The sequence below is a fragment of the Nematolebias whitei genome, chromosome 7, assembly GCF_014905685.2.
Source record: "Nematolebias whitei isolate Nwh7 chromosome 7, NemWhi1, whole genome shotgun sequence".
Classification (NCBI taxonomy): domain Eukaryota; kingdom Metazoa; phylum Chordata; class Actinopteri; order Cyprinodontiformes; family Rivulidae; genus Nematolebias; species Nematolebias whitei.
Genome location: NC_056504.1, coordinates 31,722,160 through 31,744,317, shown reverse-complemented (window position 1 = coordinate 31,744,317; position 22,158 = coordinate 31,722,160). Strand labels below are relative to the sequence as shown.

General features: G+C 38.9%; 2 protein-coding genes across 6 annotated transcripts in view; one reads left to right on the top strand and one right to left on the bottom strand.

Moving 5' to 3' along the window:
• The window catches only part of mmel1 (membrane metallo-endopeptidase-like 1), a 19,151-nt gene extending 369 nt beyond the window's left edge, over window positions 1-18,782 (bottom strand). Inside the window, exons 1-22 of one of the 5 annotated variants that reach the window (XM_037678748.1) lie at window positions 18,626-18,782; window positions 16,388-16,435; window positions 16,077-16,133; window positions 15,783-15,944; window positions 15,614-15,694; window positions 8,845-8,940; window positions 8,238-8,356; window positions 7,696-7,761; window positions 6,698-6,832; window positions 6,348-6,437; window positions 4,179-4,315; window positions 4,002-4,095; window positions 3,794-3,922; window positions 3,310-3,408; window positions 3,149-3,232; window positions 2,970-3,073; window positions 1,353-1,411; window positions 1,087-1,206; window positions 814-947; window positions 642-707; window positions 449-544; window positions 143-219 (exon numbers count right to left, since the gene is read on the bottom strand). In XM_037678748.1, the coding sequence (XP_037534676.1) occupies window positions 143-219; window positions 449-544; window positions 642-707; window positions 814-947; window positions 1,087-1,206; window positions 1,353-1,411; window positions 2,970-3,073; window positions 3,149-3,232; window positions 3,310-3,408; window positions 3,794-3,922; window positions 4,002-4,095; window positions 4,179-4,315; window positions 6,348-6,437; window positions 6,698-6,832; window positions 7,696-7,761; window positions 8,238-8,356; window positions 8,845-8,940; window positions 15,614-15,694; window positions 15,783-15,944; window positions 16,077-16,133; window positions 16,388-16,435; window positions 18,626-18,782 (2,210 nt within the window). Of the gene's footprint in view, window positions 1-142; window positions 220-448; window positions 545-641; window positions 708-813; window positions 948-1,086; window positions 1,207-1,352; window positions 1,412-2,969; window positions 3,074-3,148; window positions 3,233-3,309; window positions 3,409-3,793; window positions 3,923-4,001; window positions 4,096-4,178; window positions 4,316-6,347; window positions 6,438-6,697; window positions 6,833-7,695; window positions 7,762-8,237; window positions 8,357-8,844; window positions 8,941-15,613; window positions 15,695-15,782; window positions 15,945-16,076; window positions 16,139-16,387; window positions 16,436-18,564 lie in introns of all 5 variants that reach the window. The other 4 variants (XM_037678747.1, XM_037678749.1, XM_037678746.1 and 1 more) reach the window with 4 other exon arrangements.
• Window positions 1-22,158, top strand: part of LOC119411820 (E3 ubiquitin-protein ligase TRIM62) — a gene marked incomplete at its 5' end in the record, with an annotated part of 294,497 nt that overhangs the window by 167,377 nt on the left and 104,962 nt on the right.

Here is a 22,158-nt window from a genome sequence, read left to right as displayed (position 1 = left end):
TATATATATATATATATATATATATATATATATATATATATATATATTATTATTATTTATTATTAAATGCTGAAGATATATTTAAGTGAAGCGATCCGTTTATCTGATGCTTAATGACCTGTTCGGCTCTAAAGCATCTCACCTGTATTCTAAAGGACTGTGTGAGTCCGTCTTGATGGACTGGCTGGCATACTCAGGCCGATAAGCACCACACCACACCTGGGTGAAAAACATATACACACGCTAGTAATCTTTAAAAGCTCCTTCAGCTACAAAAAAATGTACCGGTAGTTCCTTTAAAGTTGTTTTTTTTTCATTTCCTGCATGTATACCAATAACTGATTCTTGATGGAATACAGTTTTGCCTCACTTCTCTAGGTGATGAGATCATGAACCTCTGTCTGCTGAAATATAACATTCAGAAATAACTTTTTCTTTTATCACTTACTTGGGCAAAGTTAAGAAAAAAAAGTTGTTTGTGATCCATGTCCAGCCCAGGCAGACGAGGTTCTTCTCCCTCCATTTCTATCCACTTTAGATAAGCCTGTAATCACAGTCCTTTACTAAAAAAAGTGTATCTGCAGAAAATATGCGTATACTGGAGTAACAGTATTTATTAGTTAGCGTAGAGTAGATCTTACTTTATAGGCTTGGCGAACCCCTCCATTGTCTGCTATATTCTCTCCCAGGGTGCTGATCCCACTGACCTGCACACAAACACACGAACACAATCCAGCATGAAAACAGGTTTTTTTTTTTTTTAATGTAAGACATTGCAGTCAAAACAAAAACACACCACTAACAGGCACTTACGTTTTGTCCGCCTGCAAGTTTCCAGATAAAGTTGCCATATTGTTGCACCATACACTGTGACTGGTCTTTAAAGTGCTCAGCTGAGTAATTACTCCACCAGTTGAGCATATTACCATCCTTGTCAAAATTACGCCCTGCAGGAAGACATCGACCTCTAAGTAAAGTGCTGTTTTTCCAAACATGCTGTGTCTGAAAATTAGTAGCCACTGTATTTATCTGTGTTCAACGGTTTAGGTTTCCAAAAATATCAGCGATGAATAACTGCTGTCTCACCATTGTCATCGAATCCGTGTGTGATCTCATGTCCGATAACCATTCCTATTCCTCCAAAGTTAAGGGCCTGGTGTTGATGTTTACTGAAGAAAGGCGGCTGCAGGATTCCTGCAGGAAACACTGAAGAGCGAAACGAGAAAGGAGTGAAGAGATGATGAGAACTGGCAGCTCTCTGAAATGTAACCAGGAGTGACCCTCACCACTCAAAACATCTTCAATTTTCCTGTGAGGCTGCTGGTAGCCCTATTGATGTTTTTAAAACTTACCTATCTGGTTTCTATTTGGTGAGTAGAAGGCATTTACCACCGCAGCACCGATAATCCACCTGAAAGTAGGTTTAACGAGGATTTAGAATAAAAATATATTGCTTTTCACTTGAACACAGGAGCTTGAAACATTTAAAAGCAGAAAGTCCTTTTAATGCTTAAACCTGCTGCATCACTCTTTTCATCCATTTTCTTTTTTTTTTTAATTCAACCTTTTATTTATACAGCTTAGTATCAGATGGTGGCGCAACTGGTAGAGCTGCTGCCTCTCAGCGAGCAGGTCCCTGGTTCAAACCCCGGTCCAGGGGCCTTCTGGGTGGAGTTTGCATGTTCTCTCTGTGCATGCGTGGGTTTTCTCCGGGTGCTCCGGTTTCCTCCCACAGACCAAAAACATGCATGTTAGGCTGATTGGTAACTCTAAATTGTCCCTAGGTGTGAGTGAGAGAGTGAATGGTTGTTTGTCTCGTGTGTCTCTATGTGGCCCTGTGATGGACTTGCGACCCGTCCAGGGTGTACCCCGCCCCTCGCACAGTGATTGCTGGACATGGGCACCGGCGACCCCCGTGACCCAAAATGGAATAAGCGGGTAAAGAAAATAGATGGATGGATGGATGAAGGTTAGTATCATTGAGCCTGTGGGACTCATTTACATGAGAGACCTGATTTTAACAAAGAGTTATGACAACAGTGGACGACAAAGACAATAATAGACAATCATAAAAAGCATACAAGTTGAGAAAAATAAATAAAAGAAAATTGTATTAAAAAAACTAAACAAAACAACTAGATTATAAGGCGGTGTAGAAAACTATAAACAGGAACATGTCTGTGTTGGTTATTCCCATGAACTTAACAGATGCTTAAAGCCACTTAGAGAGGTCAAGGTCGAGAGCTTCAGATCTTTTTGCAACATATTCCAGGAAACAGGAGCAGAGTAGGAGAAGGCCCTTTTGCCAAGTTCAGTCCTCACTGAGGGAACACTGCAGGTAATAATGTCCTGAGAGCGCACGCTGTAGCTGCACTCACGCAGAGACATGTAGGAGGAGATGTATGAAGACAACAAACCAAGAAGTGATTTAAAGATGAAAATGTACCAGTGAGAGAGTCTGCGTGAAGTTAATGATGTCCAGTTAACCATTGAATACAGGGTGCAGTGGTGGGTACGGTAGTTACAGCCAGTTATAAATCTTAGTGCACCATGATGGACAGCATTCAACATCTGCAGAGTGCTTGTAGGAGCGTTCATGTAAATAATGTCACCGTAATCAATGGAGGGAAGGAAAGTTGCAGTTACAAGGTGTTTCCTAGCATTCAGAGACAGGATCTATTTCTGAAAAAGAAACCCAGTTCTTGCTGCGTGGCAACAATACGAACCAAGCTGACCGTGGAGCTCAAACTAAATCTGTAACAGTGAACTAATGGCTATGAAGGTATCGGCACTGGTCATGTGCGTCCTTTTTTTTTTTTTTTGTGCGTCCTTCTTAATGACACGGCATAAGGTAGTTGTTTTGTTTGTCTGCGCAGCATTACGCATCATACACTACAGCCGAAAGCGATGACCATCAGCCTGATCTGGACTAAATACAGTTTGTAGCTTTTCAGGTTTCTGCTACTTACAAATCAGGATCCACGGGCTCTCTAAGCTTCTTCAGACTTTTATGTGCTTCAGACTTCAGGTTTTCAAGGATGTTCTCAAAATAGTGTTCCTCGCTGAAATTTTGCTGAAGAAAAGAAGAAATGTGTTAAATAGGCTGCATATATTCCAAACGGTGAAACATGCCTCAGTTTTTACTCACGTGGGCATATTCCTGATCTAACTTTTTGTTGCTTTCCTGTAGAATATGATCTGGATAGCCAATGTGCTCCTTGATTGCCATCGCCTAAAGGAGATAGTAATGCTTGTGATTATGCTCAAAATTATTTATGAATTCAACCGTTTTGTGTCGGGCTTAAGGACCTTTTCTCTTGCTTTCTCCTTCGAGGGTACATCCATCCAGCTCAGCTCCTCCAGTGTTTCCACATAAGCCTTCTGGATCTTACTGATCAGGTCACTAACCTGTGAACGTTTCACAAACACAAGTAAAAATATCCTGGGCAGAAAACTAAAGTCAAAATATTTACAATAAAAAATCCACAATAGATTTATTTACAGGTATGTTTAACAAATTAATTTTTTATATATATATATATATATATTTGAGACCACTAATGAACCAGGAAAGCAGAAGTTTTCTCAAACACACACAACAGACAATATATTTAATTTCACCGTTCTGTATACATTTCTAAGACTCAAAATGAGTTGAAAGAAACAAAGGAAATAATTCCAGATTAATTTAGTGAAACATCTGGAAGCTGAAAAAAATTCGGCATATTTGGATTTGAACTTCTAAAGTGGTAGAAACTGGTCCACGTGCACACGACAGGCCAGACAAACTCACCATCCGTTTACTTTCGCCAGCAAATGTCTCGCGCACATACAACGCTCCGACTGCGTTCTCCATGCTGCTCTGGACGTATCGGACACATTCTCGCCACCAGGCGTCCTCCACAGTGGTTCCATAAAGAGTCTGGTCACACACATACAGTTATTTTGGGTTTGAACAAACTTGTACTAACATTTCCTACAACGATGTCCAGTCTTTGTACCTTTCTGTAACGGGCCCTGGCGTCTTTAAATCGACGGCTCAAGCTATTAACTCTGTCAATAACGAGCTGCCATGTGAGGTAGTTCTGAATATTTCTGCAAACATCGAAACAACACAGTCGAAGTTATACCTCGTCATTTTTAGTAATACATTCCTCCTGGTCTCTAATTGGACTGACCGAACACTGTGACGAGAGAGAACGTCATTCATCTTTTCCAGATAGGGAGTGCTGTACACCACAACCTCCTCGTCCAGCTGTACATCGATGGAGACACTCGACAGCACACCTTGTATGAATCGTGTCCAGTTAAAACCCTAAAAAAGCAAAGCAAAAGGAAAAATGTTTTTATGGATCACCTCATGTTAAGATCTGAACTGAGTCTAAAACCTCTGGTTGTTGCATGCTAATGAACAAAAGCAACGCGTCACTGTTGATGGTAAATGGACTGTACTCATAAAGCGCTTTTCTTTCTTATCGAGATACTCAAAGTTTTTTACAACACAATCTGTGTCCTCATTTACCCATTCATACAGCACTCTGATCAGTGCTTTATCACATTTATACACCGATGGGACACACCTCGGAGCCAATGAGGGGTTCACTGTCTTGCCCAGGGACACTTCGGCATGTGACTGCTGGTGGAATCGAATCACCATCTCTTGCACTGGAGGACGACTGCTCTAACCACTCAGCCACAGCCGCCCCACAAGCATGATGAGCATGTTATTGTAGGAATTCTCTAACAGTAAAGACTGGGGAGAAATTATTTTCTAATCTGTTTCCAGAGCGGCACAGTGGCTCAGTTTTGTAGAGCTGTTGTCTATCAGCAAGAAGGCTGACGAATCGAATCCCGGCCGGGGGCCTTTCTGGGTGTAGTTTGCATGTTCTCTCCGTGCATGCGTAGGTTTTCTCCGGGTACTCCGGTTTCCTCCCGCAGACCAAAGACATGCATGTTAGACTGATTGGTAACTCTAAATTGTCCCGAGAGAGAGTGAGAGAGTGAATGGTTGTCTCGTTTGTCTCTATGTGTCCCTGTGATGGACTGGAGACCTGTCCAGGGTGTACCCTGCTTCTCACACAGTGACTGCTGGAAATGGGTACTAGTGACCCCCGCGATCCAAAAAGGAAGAAGCGGATAAAGATAATGGATGGATGGATGGGTTTCCAATCATTTAATAAAAAACAAAACTTTTGTCTATCAGGTCCTGCAGACAGACTTTTACTTCACAGGCCTCTATTGAAGCAGGAAAAAATGGACTTTCAAACATATTAGTCATCTTGTTTATAATTTAAATTTCTGTATTTTATGTTTTTAACTTGTCCCTTTATGTACTGTATTAGTTTTAGTTATTTTTTGGCTGCTCACATCTATAGGGGTTGCCATAACAAGCAAACTTGCTTGGAAGATTTGGCAATTGTTTTTATGCCGGATGCCCTTCCTGACACAAGCCGGGCTCGAACCAGCAGCCCCAGGGTTACTAGACTGCAACACTGACCTCTGAACTACAGCCCCAACATATGTACAGTCTGTAAGTTATGAACTTCTGTCAGACTTGGTGAGGACACCATTGCAAATTTTGACTTCTTAAATCTACAAATTCTAAGCAGGTTAATATATGAACTATATCTACAGGTTTGCTGCAATCAAAACAAAACCATAACTTTTTTATTTTTCCATTTACCCTTTATTTATCCAGGTAGTTCCATTGAGCCACGAGAACTCATTTTCAAGAGAGACCTGTTTAGGGAGCCGATGGTGGGGGTTAGGGGCCTTGCTCAGGGGCCCAGGGTGGGGCGAATGAGGGTGGAGGGAGGTGTGGGTGTTTCACCTTTTCCACCCACATTTTGATGTTGACGGTACTGGGAGTTGAACCTGCGACTTTCCGATCACAAGCTCATCTTCTAACCTCTGCGCCACCACTCCCCCTACTTCTTATAACAGATAACAGTCTACAAAGTGGTATTTCTGTTTTAGTTCACAAATTGCTGTCAGGAGACTTTTATCATCACACTCTGACATGACAGGGTGATATGCTGCAGCAGGGTCACGAGATGCGTTTACATCCTTTATCTGAGCGCGTTTCAGTTCATACACAGAATAAGCACAAAGAAGAAGTTATGTTTTATTAGCAGTTTGATGCATCTTGTTATCTGCTCTTTGGATTTTGTGTACACAAATCAACAGATATATGTAGTTCTAAGGTAAAGGCTGTCAGTGGAGTAGACAAAGGTTGCTCAAAAGCACTTCAGCAAACACCACATCCTGGCTTGTTATCCTCCTGTTGTTTGAAATAGAGCATGTTCATGAGGTGACATACAGCCAAACCCGGCTGAAAGCAGACTTACATTAAAGCTGAAAGTGCTCTGCAGTTCTCCAAGCGTCATCTTGTTGTAGAGGACAGTAACATCTTGGCGCTCTTCTGCTGGAGACGTAGCCTGTTCATCAGCAGGAACAAAAAGAGCTTTTTAATGGTTTTGTATGATCATACATCTGCTCTATTTTTATTAGCCCGCGTGCTCTTCACTGACATAAAGAGAACGAGGTGGTTGCGAGCTTGGCTCAGCTCTTAGACCCGCAGTAAATGCAACCTCCATTTACTAGACCCATCAGACAGGGTTCATTTTTCATCCTGTCATTATCAATTTTCTTTAGCCCCCGTCCTGAAAATCCCATTCCTGGTGTGGCTGGCACTCACATTAGCAATGTCTGTCTCCAGCTCCAGCACTTGCATCATTTCCTCCCACACTCTGTCGTCATCCTGAGTTAAGTTTCTGTCCTCTCTGGTTAATTTTGCGATAGAAACCATGAAATGTAGGTAGGCCTCTCGAACCTGTGGCACAATCAGAGTCGGCTGTCAGGTTTTACTTGACAACAAGTTAAAGTTCAACAGTGTTACATTTTCAGGTACCACTTTGCAATAAGGCTCCCCTTATAGATCGCTAATAAATAGTTTATAGGTATGTTATTAATTCCTCTATAAACACTTTATAAATCATTAATAACTGTTTATTATGCATTAATAAAGGGTGACAGAGAGACAAAAACTGACCAGTTTGTTGCCAAATAGTGAGCCATCTATATATTCCATCTAGAGTTGTTATATTAAACATTTCAGACTAAGTTACTACCTTGTAAGAACAATAAGCATTTGTTAAACTATTTCTTTAACATATAATATTGTACTTTATCACTGCATTATAAGTATCTACAACAAATATTATATCCTAAAAATAGGTTTACAAATGTTTATTGTGCTTACAAAGTATTAACTTAGTCTGAAATGTTTAATATAACAACTCTAGATGAAATATATAGGTGAACAGATTTGACTCACTATTTGGCAACAAACTGGTCAGTTTTGTCTCTCTGTCACCCTTAATTAATGTATAATAAACAATTATTAATTATTTATAAAGTATTTACAGAGGAATTAATAACGTATCTATGAACTATTTATTAGCATCTATAAGTGGAGCCTTATTGTAAAATGGTACAGATTTTCAAAAATTAGCTCTTTTATGTTCAGATTACTTGTACAGACAGGACGATAAAAGAGTTTTATGTTTTTCATGATGTGCATATTATGTGTAATTAGAAATAATTTACATTAACATAACTTTCTATAAACTCCTTGCATGTTCAAAATCAATCGATCAAATCAAACCAAAGCAGAAATGTAACTTAGAGTTTGACCTTTTTATAGTTTCCGTCGTTGAAATAATAATCTCTGGATGGCATTCCAAGTCCCGGCTGATCAATCTAACCCAAATACAAAAATAAATAAACGAATAAACAAAATAAATTAAACATTAACAATAAATAAATGGTTTTTGCATACCAAAAACAATGCTTTTGTACTAATAATATTTTTATCAGTATAACGAAGAACTTACAACTAATGAGTGTTGAACCAAAAACCTAATATTTCACATGGATAGGTAAATATGAGTTTTGTCTCAGAGTGATTTTTTTTTTAATTAATATGTCCTAGAATGTTTCTAACAGGAAAGAAAACAGGTAATCATTTTTCTATTGATCTTCAGAAGTTGTGCTTGGATCAGTTATAAAAGTGTGAAAGCATAAAAAAAATAAATAAAAAAAAATCCAACACATTGTTAGTTTTGGTTGTGCCATTTATTTGGACTTTAATGACAGTACACACAAAAAAAGCCAGCCTTATCTAAACTACCTACGTTAGTTGTTTTGTATTGTTTGTGCTCGAACAGTAATCTTACATAAATGATGTGGCGCTGAGAGTCCCGGTCATCTGTCCACACATACATGTCTAGAATAACCTTCTTGTGGAAACGAGCCGTGAGCATAGCCAGCGTGTCCTCAAGGCTCCACGCTTCCTCTGAAATAAAAGGATTAATGAGCACCCGGTTTAAACCCACATGCGTTGCCGTGAAGAAGCGCACACGAACTGGGCCTGCTGCGTGGATCTGTGTGCAGATGCAGCTATGCGTGGTTAATTCTGTTTGAGCCACCGTCCATGATTACATTTAATTAAAGTGGCAAGAGCCTAGAGCATGGGGAAGAGCAGCGCAGACTATTTAAAGCATGCTTCAGAGTCCTGATTGAGGACCTGCTCCTCTGCCCACGCACCACCGCCCTCCCAAACGCCCCCCACACCTGACTGCTCTGCTGAAAAAGCCTCCACGGGCCTCTTGATCCCCACCAACAAAGCTGGTGCTCAGCGGTTCACTGAGTGCAAATATAGCCACACCGGCTCTGCGTGAATGCATGTATTTCTGAGGAGCGACGGTGTGTGGATGCATTGCTCACATGCCAGTTTGTGTAGGAGACATTAATCTGTGCTTAAGAGAGATTTTTTTCTTCTACCTGCTGTGGTGTTCCAGTCCTCTGATGCCACAGGCCAGTCGCCAATGCTCTCAATGAGCTTCAGGAGGGGCTGTGAGTCACGCTGCTCTATCAGGCCTGTAAGTCCGACACATTCAACTGAGAAAACATAACACGGCACGTGGCTTTCACGGTGTTCGTGCAGTAAAGCATTTGTGACTTTTAAAGATCAGAAACAAAAAGAGTCCTAAAACAACAAAACCAGTTTGATCCTTTCAATGTTGTCACCAGTTGGTCACGGTCAATAGTGTAAGCTACAGTAAATACAAGCGTACTCAGCAGGAAATGGCTCATTTGATGCCAAATTAAGTTGGAATAAGTGACTAATTGAGTGTGTTTGTCCATGTCCTATAACATGTCTATTCAACTAAGCTGCTCAGGGGCCACAGTTACTGAAAGCCAAGAGCTCAGGGGCCGGACATCAAGTTATTGTCGTTAAGTACGTTTGTTTAGTTGTGTTAATGGTTATGAAGCATTCACTCTATTGTGATCCATTTTTCTTCTGTACATTTTTCAGCATCTTTCTTGGTCCACACATTTTGTGTATTTCAACAAATCATATATCAAAACGTTCAGCTCTTTCAGGACAATCCTGCTGTGACTTTTGGTATTGGTGCAACTTTAGCTTTTTGAAATAATTAGCCTTTTCTGCCACTTTTTTTTTTCCTCATGAAAAATGAATACATCCTTCAAATTTTTAGATCTGTTTACAAACTTTTACTGCTCCTTTCACATTTTGTTCTGGTTCTGCTTCTTTCAGCTTACTTGTGCAAATTTAAACACTTTTTCAGCTAGTTTCGGCTGTTTTTTTCAGCTGTTTTGTGCTTCTTTCAGCTTTTTTTCTGCTAACTACAACATCTTTGTGTGTCTTCTAACTTCTTTCTGCTAATTTCAGCTTATTATGCACCTTTCCGCTTATTTCTGCAAGTTTCAGCTTTTTCTGATATTTAATACTATACAGCTATTTTTATGTTAATTTGAGCCTTTTCAGCTACTTCCACATTTTTTGCATGCATTTCAACTTTTTTCAGCTTAATTTAGTGAAGCCGTGCTCTCTCCACTTCGTTCTGGTAACGTTAGCTTCATTCTGCTTTTCTTTTTTTTATAGCTAATATTCAGCTGTTTTTTAAACATATTTCTGCTTTTTACAGATAATTTCCAATTTTTTGTGCTCATTTCTGCTTCCTTAAACTTAATTAGGTACAATTGTGCTCTCTTTACTTCCTTCTGGTAATTTAAGTTTCTGTCTGTCTTTTCAGCTATTTGTTTTGTGGCTAATTTCAGCCTTTTTTATTATTATTATTTTATTTTTTGCAAATTTTTGTGCTCATATTTGTTTATTTAAACCAAATTCAGCAAACATGTTCTTTCTGCTTTCTTCTGCTAATTTAGACTTGTTCTTCCATTTCAGCTACATTTCAGAATTTTTTTTAGCTAATTTCAGCTGTTTTTCAGCAAGTTCTTCAGCGATAAGCATTCACACTGCATTTTTGCAGGAAATGCAATTTCTCTAGTTTTATTTTAAAATGAACCCGTTGGTGGGCCGAACTGAGCACCCTTGTGGGCCTGATTTGGCCCCTGGGCCACCAGTTGAGTAGCCCTGTCCTATAACAGTCATGATCTGTTCAAGTTTAACCATGTTTTGGTTTTTGTGTCAAGTTCTGACCATTTAGTTTAGTTTTTCAATTTGTTTAATTACTTTTTAAAATCACTGCTTTGGTTTGCAGGTTCTGTTAAATCTGTATAGTTTCTATGTTCTGGGTTAGTAAAATAACTACCGTAAGTTGTAAATCCTCACTCTGGTGCGATGTTGTTCAAACTAACTTACTTCGGCAGTACTTTAACAAGACTTTGTCAGGTCCAGCGTTCTTCTCTTATATTGAATATTGGGGTTCTACTTTTGTGAACTAGTCCCCAATTAGACATTTAACAAATTAAAACCTTTAGACAAATAAACGAACAAAGCTGCCTAAGAACAAACTCAAGTCTAAACAAAAGAAACATCCAAACAGGCTGATAGTAGGTGTAACAATCCGACTGAAACCAGTTGTGAAAAGACAAATAATTAAACGTAACAGAAATTAAAATGGGCAGGTTCTACTAAATAAAGCACCCTAACCACAGTAACACAGACCAAATCATTTTGTACATCTGTCTGAACATTAGTCTTTATAAAACAACACTGCTGTCACTTCAAATATAAAAATAATGATGATCACGGTTAAATTACTAACTAAAATTGTATTTTGTGAGCAAAGTCACAACATTTTAAAGTTATACAATCAATATTAAAGCAAAAATATGCAAGGCGAGATAAAAACGATTAAATACTAGATAATACAATATTTCTATAGCCAGGGTGAGTCCTGTAATGAAATAGAGGCTGTTTGCCTTGTCTGGAGCGCCAGAAAACACGTCTTTAGTCACTTAAGCTTTTTGGAAACCAAAGCAAAGGTAAATTCAGTCAGGATAACAAAATAATCCAGTTAGATTATGTGAAACAACACTTAGATCAGCCTGCTTTAGTCCTGGATTTAGATATTGAAGTTATTTAATTTAGGATAAACACAAGGTACAATATGTTTTTTCACTAAGTAGATTTGTTTGATAATGTCCAACACAGGCTGCAAGACGTTAAAATCAATCAGTCAATCAATCAATCAATCCATGGAATCATTTTATGATTATTGAAAGAAGATCCTACTTCTTGTTCTATGTTTTTTTTTTTTTTTTGTTGCATAAATCTGGCTTATATTAAATGGTGAAATCTAGATAAAAAAAAAAATTGAAGTAGCTTAAAAATGATCACTTTCAAGTACAGCAGAAAATTAAAAACCTTCAACACTCAACCGTTGTCAATTTTAGCATATTATGGCTACGGTAAATTGTGTTTGTGGGAGTTCTGCTCTACCAGCTCCTGCTCCCACAGTCAGACTAATTATGTGATCCTGCGACTTGATGAGCATGAGGAGGCCTCAGAAGACACTCATCCAGCGCTGGAGCATTACCTGCCAACGGTAGTCTTGTTCTAGCCTTTTATTTGTTGTCCAAGCTAAATATTAACAACTTGTGCGTTTTTCTGTGCCTCCAGCGAGTTACCACTGAGGTCCTGAGTTGCTGAAACCTCCTCTGCAGATCTCTAGCTCCTCTGTACCTCATCAGTCCACGCCTTTCTACCACTTGCCTTTCACCTGCATCTCTTCCACCTGGAACCATGTGGGTCTACTCTCCCTACGCCTGACCTCAACCATCAACGTAAGAGAGAACTGCAATATCATTATCGCCCTCGACATCCTAGACCATGGGTGCCCAACGTGGCGATCGCGATCTACCAGTAGATCCTTAAGGTAATATCAGTAGAACACATTGCAAAATGGATGTCAGACCCTTTTTTCTTTTAATTTTATTTTTAAATAGACGTCAGCCGATCAATCTATCTTCACTACGCAAATCGTCACTTGACTGACATGCAGGTTAGCAAATCTGAGACCGACCTTTTCTGATACATGGGTCACCACGCATGCACAATCCATTCAACCGCTCTAAAAATAAACGAGTTGACTCGTAACAGCCTCCAGTTTATATCTAAACTCAAGAAAGTGTGTAAAATGAGTTGGGGAGCTGGACCAAGTAAAAGTAAAGTAAAGTAAAGTAAAAAAATCTACCGTTCCCATACGGAATGGGGGGAGGACTTTTTTTTTTTTCACAATTCAAAGTGCGTTTCACCAGAGCTGCATTTTCGGACTATATTCACAAATGCTATGTCACTGACTTCCTTCTGAAAAGTGAGCCGAGAAAGAAAACGGTGAACTAAAATCCCAGTTATCTGGACAGCAGTCACTTTCCTACAACTGACCACAGCAGCGAAGCATCAGTCTGGGTGAGTCACTTTATTAATTGTTAAGCACAAGAAGCCTTGCAAGATGGAGAGATGGTAAAAAGAGGCATTTGTTGAAGCCGCTGACTTGTTCAGAGACTTTAAAATCAAACAAATATTATCTTCCATCAACGCTCTCAAGTATCAAGAAATACGGTTACAGTTAAAAGCAGCTGCTGCCAGGGCTGAGTTTTCACCTCTCTGTCACGTTTCTGCCCCTTCCTGATTTAGTTTTCTGTTTCCATGTGCAGTTTTGCTTATCACCCATCTTCAGTTTAATCCTGCTCCTTCCAAGCTAAGCCACCTCCCTTGTTTGTTACAGCAATCAGCACTCAGCAGTTTCACCTGCTCACCTGCCTTTATAAGCTTCATGCTCACTCCACCAGTGCCATGGGATGAAGATAACAAAGGAAAGTGATATTGTAGAGTTAATAAAATAAAATAAAATAAAAAATAAAAAAATAATAATAAAAAAATTAAAAAGTAGGAAAAATGAGAGTAGGAAGAAAAAAAATAGAAGAGAGGAGAAACTATTAACAAGGTTAAGATTTGGACATAATGGACTTAAAAGTTCACTATACAGAATACAGCAACATAATACAGGAAACTGTCAATATTGTGGAGAAAACGAAACAATGGAACATATTATTTTAGTATGTAGAAGATATGTGATAGAAAGGAGATTAATGTTGGAAGAATTTAGGGAAAATAAAGAGAAGTTTAATTTAATAAATATACTACATGGAAATTCAGATAGTAAAAGTACTCGGATTTTAATTAGATATTTTTTAGAAAACAAAGGTGATTAATAGAATATAGCATAGAATAAGAGACATTTTGAGCCACACTCCATACCGGTAGGTGGTGGTAATGCAACCTCAACATTTTTTTGCCAATAAAACCTCAAGAACAACAACAACAACAATCCACCAGTGCCAGATGATCAAATTCTTTTAGATAGATGTCCAGCTATCTCTTCACAGCCTTGTTCTCTTGCCTTGTCTCGATCCCACGCCTGTTCCTCGGATTCTTCGCCTTGCCTGCCCCTTACTTGTTTTGGATTCTGCTTTCTGACCACGGTACCGACTCTGCTTCCCATTTCCTCGACTACGCCCTCCGGATCTAGTTTTGGCTTTGGATTCTACTCTCTGACCAACTGTGCATGACCTCTGCTCTCCCTACTGGACCTCGTCCTTGGACTCTCCCTTGAACCACATTCTTCATCAACCTGCTTCTCTGCTGCTGCTCACTCAGTGAGTGAAGTATGAAGGTTAGTGACTACCTTAAAAACCATTCTGAGCCTTCACAGTAAAACCCAGATCACTGACTCCTCTGTCTCTACAGATCAGACCCACCTTTGGACCCGGACCCCCACCAGAAGCTGTTTATCAATAAACACTTTAAACCATTCCTGTTGTTTGGTGTTGTGTGCTAATCCAAAACCCAGATCATGTCACTCTCAGGTTATTTTTCAAACATGAAGTTATTCTTGTTGTTTTCTGTTCCTTTGTGTGATGAACAGACGTCATTACTGTGTTTTGTTTATTATTTTGTACGCAGACCGTAAAAATAAATGGTAAATTAAAAAAAAAATTTTTTTTTAAACACTTTTTGGATTTTGCCATCTATGTTGCATCCACAGCGAGCTGGGACTTATTCGTTCATTCGACCTTTTATTTATCCAAGTTAGGTTTTTTTTTCTCAGGCAAAAAAAAAAAAGTCTGATAGGAATTTTTTTCGCCTCCAACTCCTACATGTGTCCAGTTAACCACTGTTTTTGTCTGTCCAAACAGGTCTCGCTTGTAAATGAGTCCTCGAGGCTCAATGTGATTTATCTGTTTAAATAAAGTTTGAATGAATAGTCACATTGAGTAGTGAGGAGTCATTTACAAGAGAGACCAGTTTTAGACAGACAACGGATAAAGTACAGCCAACAAAAAAAAACTACAGTAAAATGAAATTAAATTATAAGTAGTAACAATAAATCAAGGCCATATAAAACATGGTAAAATACTAAAAACAAAAACGTAAAACATAAAAAGCATATTTAATATGTTTTGTATTTTTATAGTAGGTAGATCACTTGGACTTGGTCATTTTAAAAGTAGCTCGCATGCTGAAAAAGTGTGGGCACCCGGTCCTAGACTCTAACCTTCTCTCTGCTCCGCAGGGTTCCAGCCCTTCCCCTGCTCTGCTAATATCTCACAATGTCAATAAACTAATTCTGAGTCTTGGTCTTTGTTCTCATTGGTCCTTATATATTGTTAAAGTCACAGTGTTGTAATAAAATCAGATTTTATTATCTGTAATTTTCTTCTGCTCTGTAGTTCTTGTTTGTTCCAGCTGTATTGAATGTCCAATGGTTTTGATTAAATAAATCCTTACATTTGTCTCTGTATTGCTTTCCAGAGACACACAAGTCCATTGAAATGGTTTGATTTTTGTCCAGCTCTCCTTTTTTTCCTAATAAATCCAAATATGTTCAAGACTTTTTTGATTTTTAGACTTGATGATGCCAAATGAACTTTGTGAGCATCACAGGACACGCTTTGTTTTTAATTTAGCAGATGGAGTCAACTGACTATTAACTGGAAAACTGGACCTGAGGCATGATTCGGTTCATGTGAATCAGTCCAAGGGTTTGTTTATGACGTTTTCATGGTTTTGATTTGTGCAAAAAGAATATTTCAAACGATACAGCTGATTACAATGCTTCTATTGTAGCAATAAATAAGAAAAGTATATTGAGAAGTGGCAACTTATTGTGCTGTGAAATAATTAAGATTTTAAAGTCTTCAAACATAGAAACAATTCTGACAACTTTGAAGACAAAACGACCAAAGTTTATGCATGCTTCACAGAAGGGAGCCTCACTTTCGTTCATGCAGGAGCTGTAGAGGATTTTAGCCTTTCTAATGGCATCTCTGTCCTGTTCACTCGTTGTCTCAAGAACACCTGCAACAACAAAACACACGCAGACATGAAGCCCGCACACATCCAAATGCTGCAGCCCACCGAGCACAGAAGGTTCGGTCCAGCTGACCTTTGAGGACAATCTCCAACTTGTCCCTCAGAATGTCAAAAACACTGTGACGGGAGCTCGTCTCCGGGATGACATGACGCTCCAGCCAGCCTCCGCAGGCGTACTGGTAGAAATTATCACATGGCTTTACAGATTTATCCATGTTCTGCAAGAGCCGAGCAGCTGTAGGGAAAAGAACAACGCAAGAAAACAAGCAGCACATGTAACTCTGCATGTGTGCAAGGGACGGGAGATGATTTGGACAAAAATGAATTAAACCAACAGAGATGGAAAAGCAGAATGAGGTTGTCTCACCTGCGGTGACACAGTCTTCAGACGTGCACACGTTGTTGAGGCTGGATTGAAGCAGCTGTCCTGAAACAATCAGTGTCAACAGTTATGAAAGAACAGAGCGGACTCTGAATCAGACCCCAGCTGAGAGACGGACAAGAGATTCTAAGAAACTACATCTGAAGTCAGAGCGAGGCAACATCCCTGTCAGGAAACACTTGGATCTGCTACATTTGTGTGGCGCTTCTGCAGCACGCCTATCAGAGATGCAGGCTATATAATATATTTTACGACAGAACCAAATAACGGTGTATGTTTGGATGAATTCATGAAATCAGATTCACCTGTTGAGCTCCTGGACATGCTCGGCCTGTTTGAGTGTTCTGAGTTGAACAGAAGAAACAAGTTCAGAAGAAGAAAATTACCCACCGAGACACAAATACTTACACAAAATTACCATATTTTTTGGACTATAAGGCGCACCGGATTATAAGGCGCATCACACGAAACTAAAACATTTTGACAGATTTTTGAGTGCCGCGTATCACATAAAATCAGTTCGAGGTCAGTAAGCACACCCAGAATTAATACATAAAGTGCACAAGATTATAAGGCTCACTGTTGATTATTGAGAAAATTAAAGGATTTTAAGTGTACCTTATAGTCCAAAAAATACAGTACAACATGGATGTTTTTAATCTTATTAAAAAACATATTTCACCTACTTTCAGCTACTTTCAGCTGTTTTTCAGCTCTTTTGTGCTTCTTTCAGCTTCTTTCTGCTAACTACAACATTTTTGTGCTAACTTTTTTCTGCAAGTTTCAGCTTTTTCTGCTATTTCAGCTACTATACAGCTGTTTTTATGCTAATTTTAGGTTTTTCAGCTACGTCTACATTTTTGCACTCATTTCAACTTTTTTCAGCACAATTCAGCAAAATTGTGTTCTCTCCACTTCTGGTAATGTAAGCTTCTTTTTGCCTTTTTAGCTACTATTCAGCTGTTGTTGTTGTGTTTTTTTTTTGTTAACATATCTGCTTTTTACAGATAATTAAAAAAAAATTGTGTGCTCTTTTCTGCTTCTTTAAGCTTAATTAACACCCTCATTCGCCCCACTCTGGGCCCATGAGCAAGGCCCTTAACCCCCACCATGTGCTCCCTAAACAGGTCTCTCTTGAAAATGAGTTCTCGTGGCTCAATGAGACTAACCTGGATAAATAAAGGCTAAATGAAAAAAAAAAAAAAAAAAAAAATTAGACACAATTGTGCTCTCTCTACCTCCTTCGGATAATTTAAGCTTCTTTCTGCCTTTTCAGCTATTTTTTTGGTGCTAATTTCAGCTTTTTTATTAGCTAATTTAATGTTTTGCACTCATTTCTGCTTGTTTAAACTAAATTCAGCAAACATTCTTTCTGCTTTCTTCTGCCAATTTAGGCTTGTTCTTCCATTTCAGCTACATTTCAGATTTTTTTAAGCTAATTTCAGCTGTTTTTCAGCAAGTTTTTCAGCAATAAGCATTCACACTGCATGTTTGCAGGAAATGCAATTTCTCTAGTTTTATTTTAAAATGAAGTCGTTGGTGGGCTGAACTGAGCACCCTTGTGGGCCTGATTTGGCCTGCGGGCCACCAGTTGATTAGCCCTGTAACAGTCAAGATCTGTTCAAGTTTAACCATGTTTTGGTTTTTGTGTCAGTTTCTAATCATTTCTTTAAGTTTTCCAATTTGTAAAATTTTTATTATTATTTTTTTTAATCACTGCTTTGGTTTGCAGGTTCTGTTAAATCTGTATATCCAACATTTTTCAGTCAGGTCATCTGGACAGTTTCTTTTTTTGTGCTGAAACGTTTCGCCTTCGATCCTGAAGGCTTCATCAGTCAAGGAAACACACAACACAAAACTGATTCTTCCCCCAACAGCTTACTCCAAAGTGGAACAAACCAGTTTGGTTGGTGTTAAGATGGTCTCTTTGATACGCCCCCTCCTCCATTGCCGGCCTTCTTCTTGTTGACAGTCATGTCAAACTGGTTAAAAACAACAAAGCCCATGCTCAATAATCTCAATAATTGAAGGCGAAACGTTTCAGCACTAAAAAAGAAACTGCCCAGATGACCTGACTGAAAATGTTGGATTGTATACCTGGATTATTGAGCATGGACTTTGTTTTAAATCTGTATAGTTTCTGTGTTCTGGGTAACTTTACATGCTTTATTTAGTAGAACCTGCACATTATTATTTCTGTTAAATTTAATTATTTAATTATTTGTATTATTATTATTTAATACAACACTGTAATAACTGTGTTTTCAAGCCCTCAACAACAATTCACTGAAAAAAATCCTGTCTAAATCTCGAAAAATCTTCCTGCTATAGGGTTAGACCTGCAGGGGATGCAAAAAAACCCAGATACAATTATGAGGGTAAAGACATATTCTCTAAGTTTAGTGACTAGCTTAATCAGTTTGTAATAAAATGTTTTGATGAGCCAAATGCAGTCATAAACTCACCAAGGAACGAGACACTGGTCTTTGCTGCTGTCATCTGCATTATCTGAATCTTTCCACGGTGATCCTTACCTTTCACAGCTGATGTGTAGAGAACAACCAGTCCTGCCAAGGCGCAGCTGACCATCAGCAGCAAGACGGACAGTCCGATTTCTGCAACTGTCCAGCGGCGTTTCCCAGGTTTACTTGTTTTCTCCATGATATCCATTTGGCTTTCGGATTTGCCCATAGTCCTCCTGACTGCCGGCTCTGTGGGAAAGACACGTTAAAGTGTAGGATGGTTCATGCACAGAGATACTACCGATGTGTGTGTGTGTGGGTTGTGCAGGGATCCATCGGTAACTGTGCCAGCTGACCTGCAGAGAGAAAGATTCTGCTGAACACCTACAACAACTTCTCAAGTGCTGGTCTTGCTGCACAAACACAGCTTTTTAGCCTTTTCTAAAATAATCTAGATTATTTCCACCTCTGTCAGTAATATTATTGGGGGGGAAGTTAAAAGCACAATTTAAAGTTTAGAAAATTAGTTGAGTTTTCTAAGATGCTGGTGAACTCAGTTTTTAAAGTTAAACATTATGGAAGGGCTGGGTAATGTTTTCAATGTGACTTTACATCAAAAAGTCAAGTTTCTGCGCAGGTCGTTCTTCCTGTGTATGTGCGGTTTTCTCCAGGTATTCCAGGTTTCCTTCCACAGGTGAGACACATGGCTTTAGCTGTGAGTGAGTATGCACGGTAATTTGCCTTGAGTACTGGCTCTGCAAAGGACTGGTGGTCCGTCCAGGGTATACTGGCTGTTGAAGAAGCACCAGGTCCCCCGTTAACTTGAACACCATTAGGCAGGTACAAAAATGAGTGACAGATGAGATAGAGGTAAACCTTGTGAACAAGGTCTTTTTAAACCGAGATCTATTTCTACACTACCACAAAGCCTTGATGCTTAAACCTAACCAAACACTGACTGGGAACAAAAGTTGCACATGCCTAAAAATATAATGGAATAAAAAGACAGAGTAAAACTTAATCAGGTCATCTGGGTAGTTTCTTTTTTGGCTGCGACGTTTCGTCCTGCATCCAAAGGACTTCTTCAATCTGAGCCACCAAACAGACTGATGAAAGCATGAACTTTGGTGTTTTGAACCACTTTGGCATGAATGTCTCAGAGGAGTTGACGAGGGAGAGGTTAGAGGAGAGGATAAGATTTTATGGCTTTCATCCAGGAAGCTGAGTTTCAAGTCTCAACTGGAACTGTTTTACATTTTCAGTATTTTTTCATTGAATATGTTCATGTTCAGACTTTGTTCAATTATGGTTTGCTAAACACCAAAGTTCATGCTCAGTAATCCAGGTAAGAATCCAACAATGTTCAGTCAGGTCATCTGGACGGGTTCTTTTTTTGTTGAGACGTTTCGTCCTTCATCCAAAGGACTTCTTCAATCTTAGATTACACCAAACAAAACTGATTCCCACAAGCAACATACTCCATAGTGGGGAAAAAAAGTTTGCTGGTGCTAAGCTGGCCTCCGGGGCCTGCCCTCAAAATGGGACAGAGACCCAAAAGTCCCAGGTTCAATCTCCGGTCATTGCGCATCTCGTGGAGTCTCTGAGCAGCACACCTTATCCCCAATTTCTCCCTGGGCACTTTCAACAGCTGCCCACTGCACCACCTGGTGGTGGATGGATTAAATGCAGAGGGCCAATTTCACCATTGTATGGGAACATACTGTACAATAATGACAAGACAACATTTTTATTATAAGATTTTAGAGCTTTTTGTGTCTGCAAACAGTAAATAAACTCAACTCTCTTGGGATGTGAAATCATACCACTGGATAGATCCTGATGAGCTAACAGTTGTGTTTAAAAGACTCAAATGAAGTACAGGGACTTCTGCAGTTGAGTTACTTCACTTAGTTAATTGTAATACTTAATAACTGAAATAACTCTTTGATTATCTTTAAATATTGTGCATGAAAACACATTCAGATTTAGTCCTCACTCACTTGAATGGACTATTTTGCTGTGGTATTTGGCTTTAGCAGTCCTGCACATCATTCAGTGCCACCGTTCGTATTTTGTCCTGTGTCGCAGCTTTTAGTTTTATCACCGAGCTCCACACATCGTTAATGCAGTGAGTGATTGTCTACTGAATGACATTTATTGTGGAATCAATTTGGCACACAGTAAATGAAACACACAACTTACTCTATTGTTTAGAACATTAGCGCCCACCTTGCCTCTCCAACCAGTGCACACACACGCACATAAAACTACACGCCTAATACAAAAGAGATGATTTATATGCACAATAATTATGTATGTGTGAACTCAATATCGCAAATGAGGATTTATGCAGAGGACAAAACCAATAATCACCAGTGGCTGTCAGTGACCATTTTCTCTGCAGCACCTGTTTCCTCCATGACCGTCCTCAGTGGCCTGCCATCAGGCTGTAAATCAGAGGTTGCTGCGCTCCATCGGTTTTCCAGATGAACACTCATGGGCACAAATCTGCCGTTACACTGACTGGGAGCTGGGAATGGCAGAGGCCTGCTGGAGCTTTGGTGTCAACCACAAACTGAATTGGCACCTTAGTGCACTGTTTGTTTGTTTGTTTGTTTGTCATTTTTATTCATTTCATATTTAAAACACAAAAACAATTTAGAAACCAAATGAAAAAAAAAAACACGTCATAAAATGAAAGGTAGCAGAAGAAGAAAAAATCTTATCATATCTGCCCCTTGTTTAAAACAAAATCAATTCAAACAATAATCATCTATAAGTAATATAACAAAATAAATAACTCATCCCAATTTTTCGTATTTATATGTATCTTTCCAAAATTTTAATCTTAATCATTTTCTTAAATATAGGCAATGACTTGACTTTTTTTACATCGTTTTCCAAACTATTCCACAGACCTATTCCCTGAATTGAAGTAGACCGCCCCTTTAAACTGGTTCTGTACTGGGGTTTAACAAAAATGTATGTTCCCTTAAGATTATAGCAACTTATCCTTTTTACAAAATACGTTTGAATGTTTGAAGGTAGTATGTAGTTCTGAGCTTTATACAGTACTAAAATAATATTATAGTTAACCAAATCATAAAACTTCAGTAATTTCAATTGATAAAATACTAGATGGATGACAATAATGCTTTCTTGTGATAATTCTTATAGCTCTTTTCTGCAAAATAAAAATAGGCATCGTTATAGTTTTACATGCTGTTCCCCAAACTTGAACACAATAAATTAAATGCTGGACTATAATTGTATTATACAGCAAATACAAGGCTTTATCATTCAATAAGTCCCTTACTTTATACAGTATTGCAGTGGATTTAGATATTTTAGTTTTTACAGAATTTATGTGCTGTTTCCATGACAGTTCATCATCAATAATTACACCCAAAAACTTCACCTCACCACACCTGTTTCCACTCACCTCCTCACCCATTTCAAGCCCAATACCGTGAGGAACAGTCTTTTTGCTTTAAAGCCGTGCCACAGTTTGAGTAAAACAGTGTAAAGATGCCTGGTTTGTCAGCAGATCTGCTGCAGGATCAATTAATTAGATTAGTCAATAACTGGGGATCTTACTTCTTACC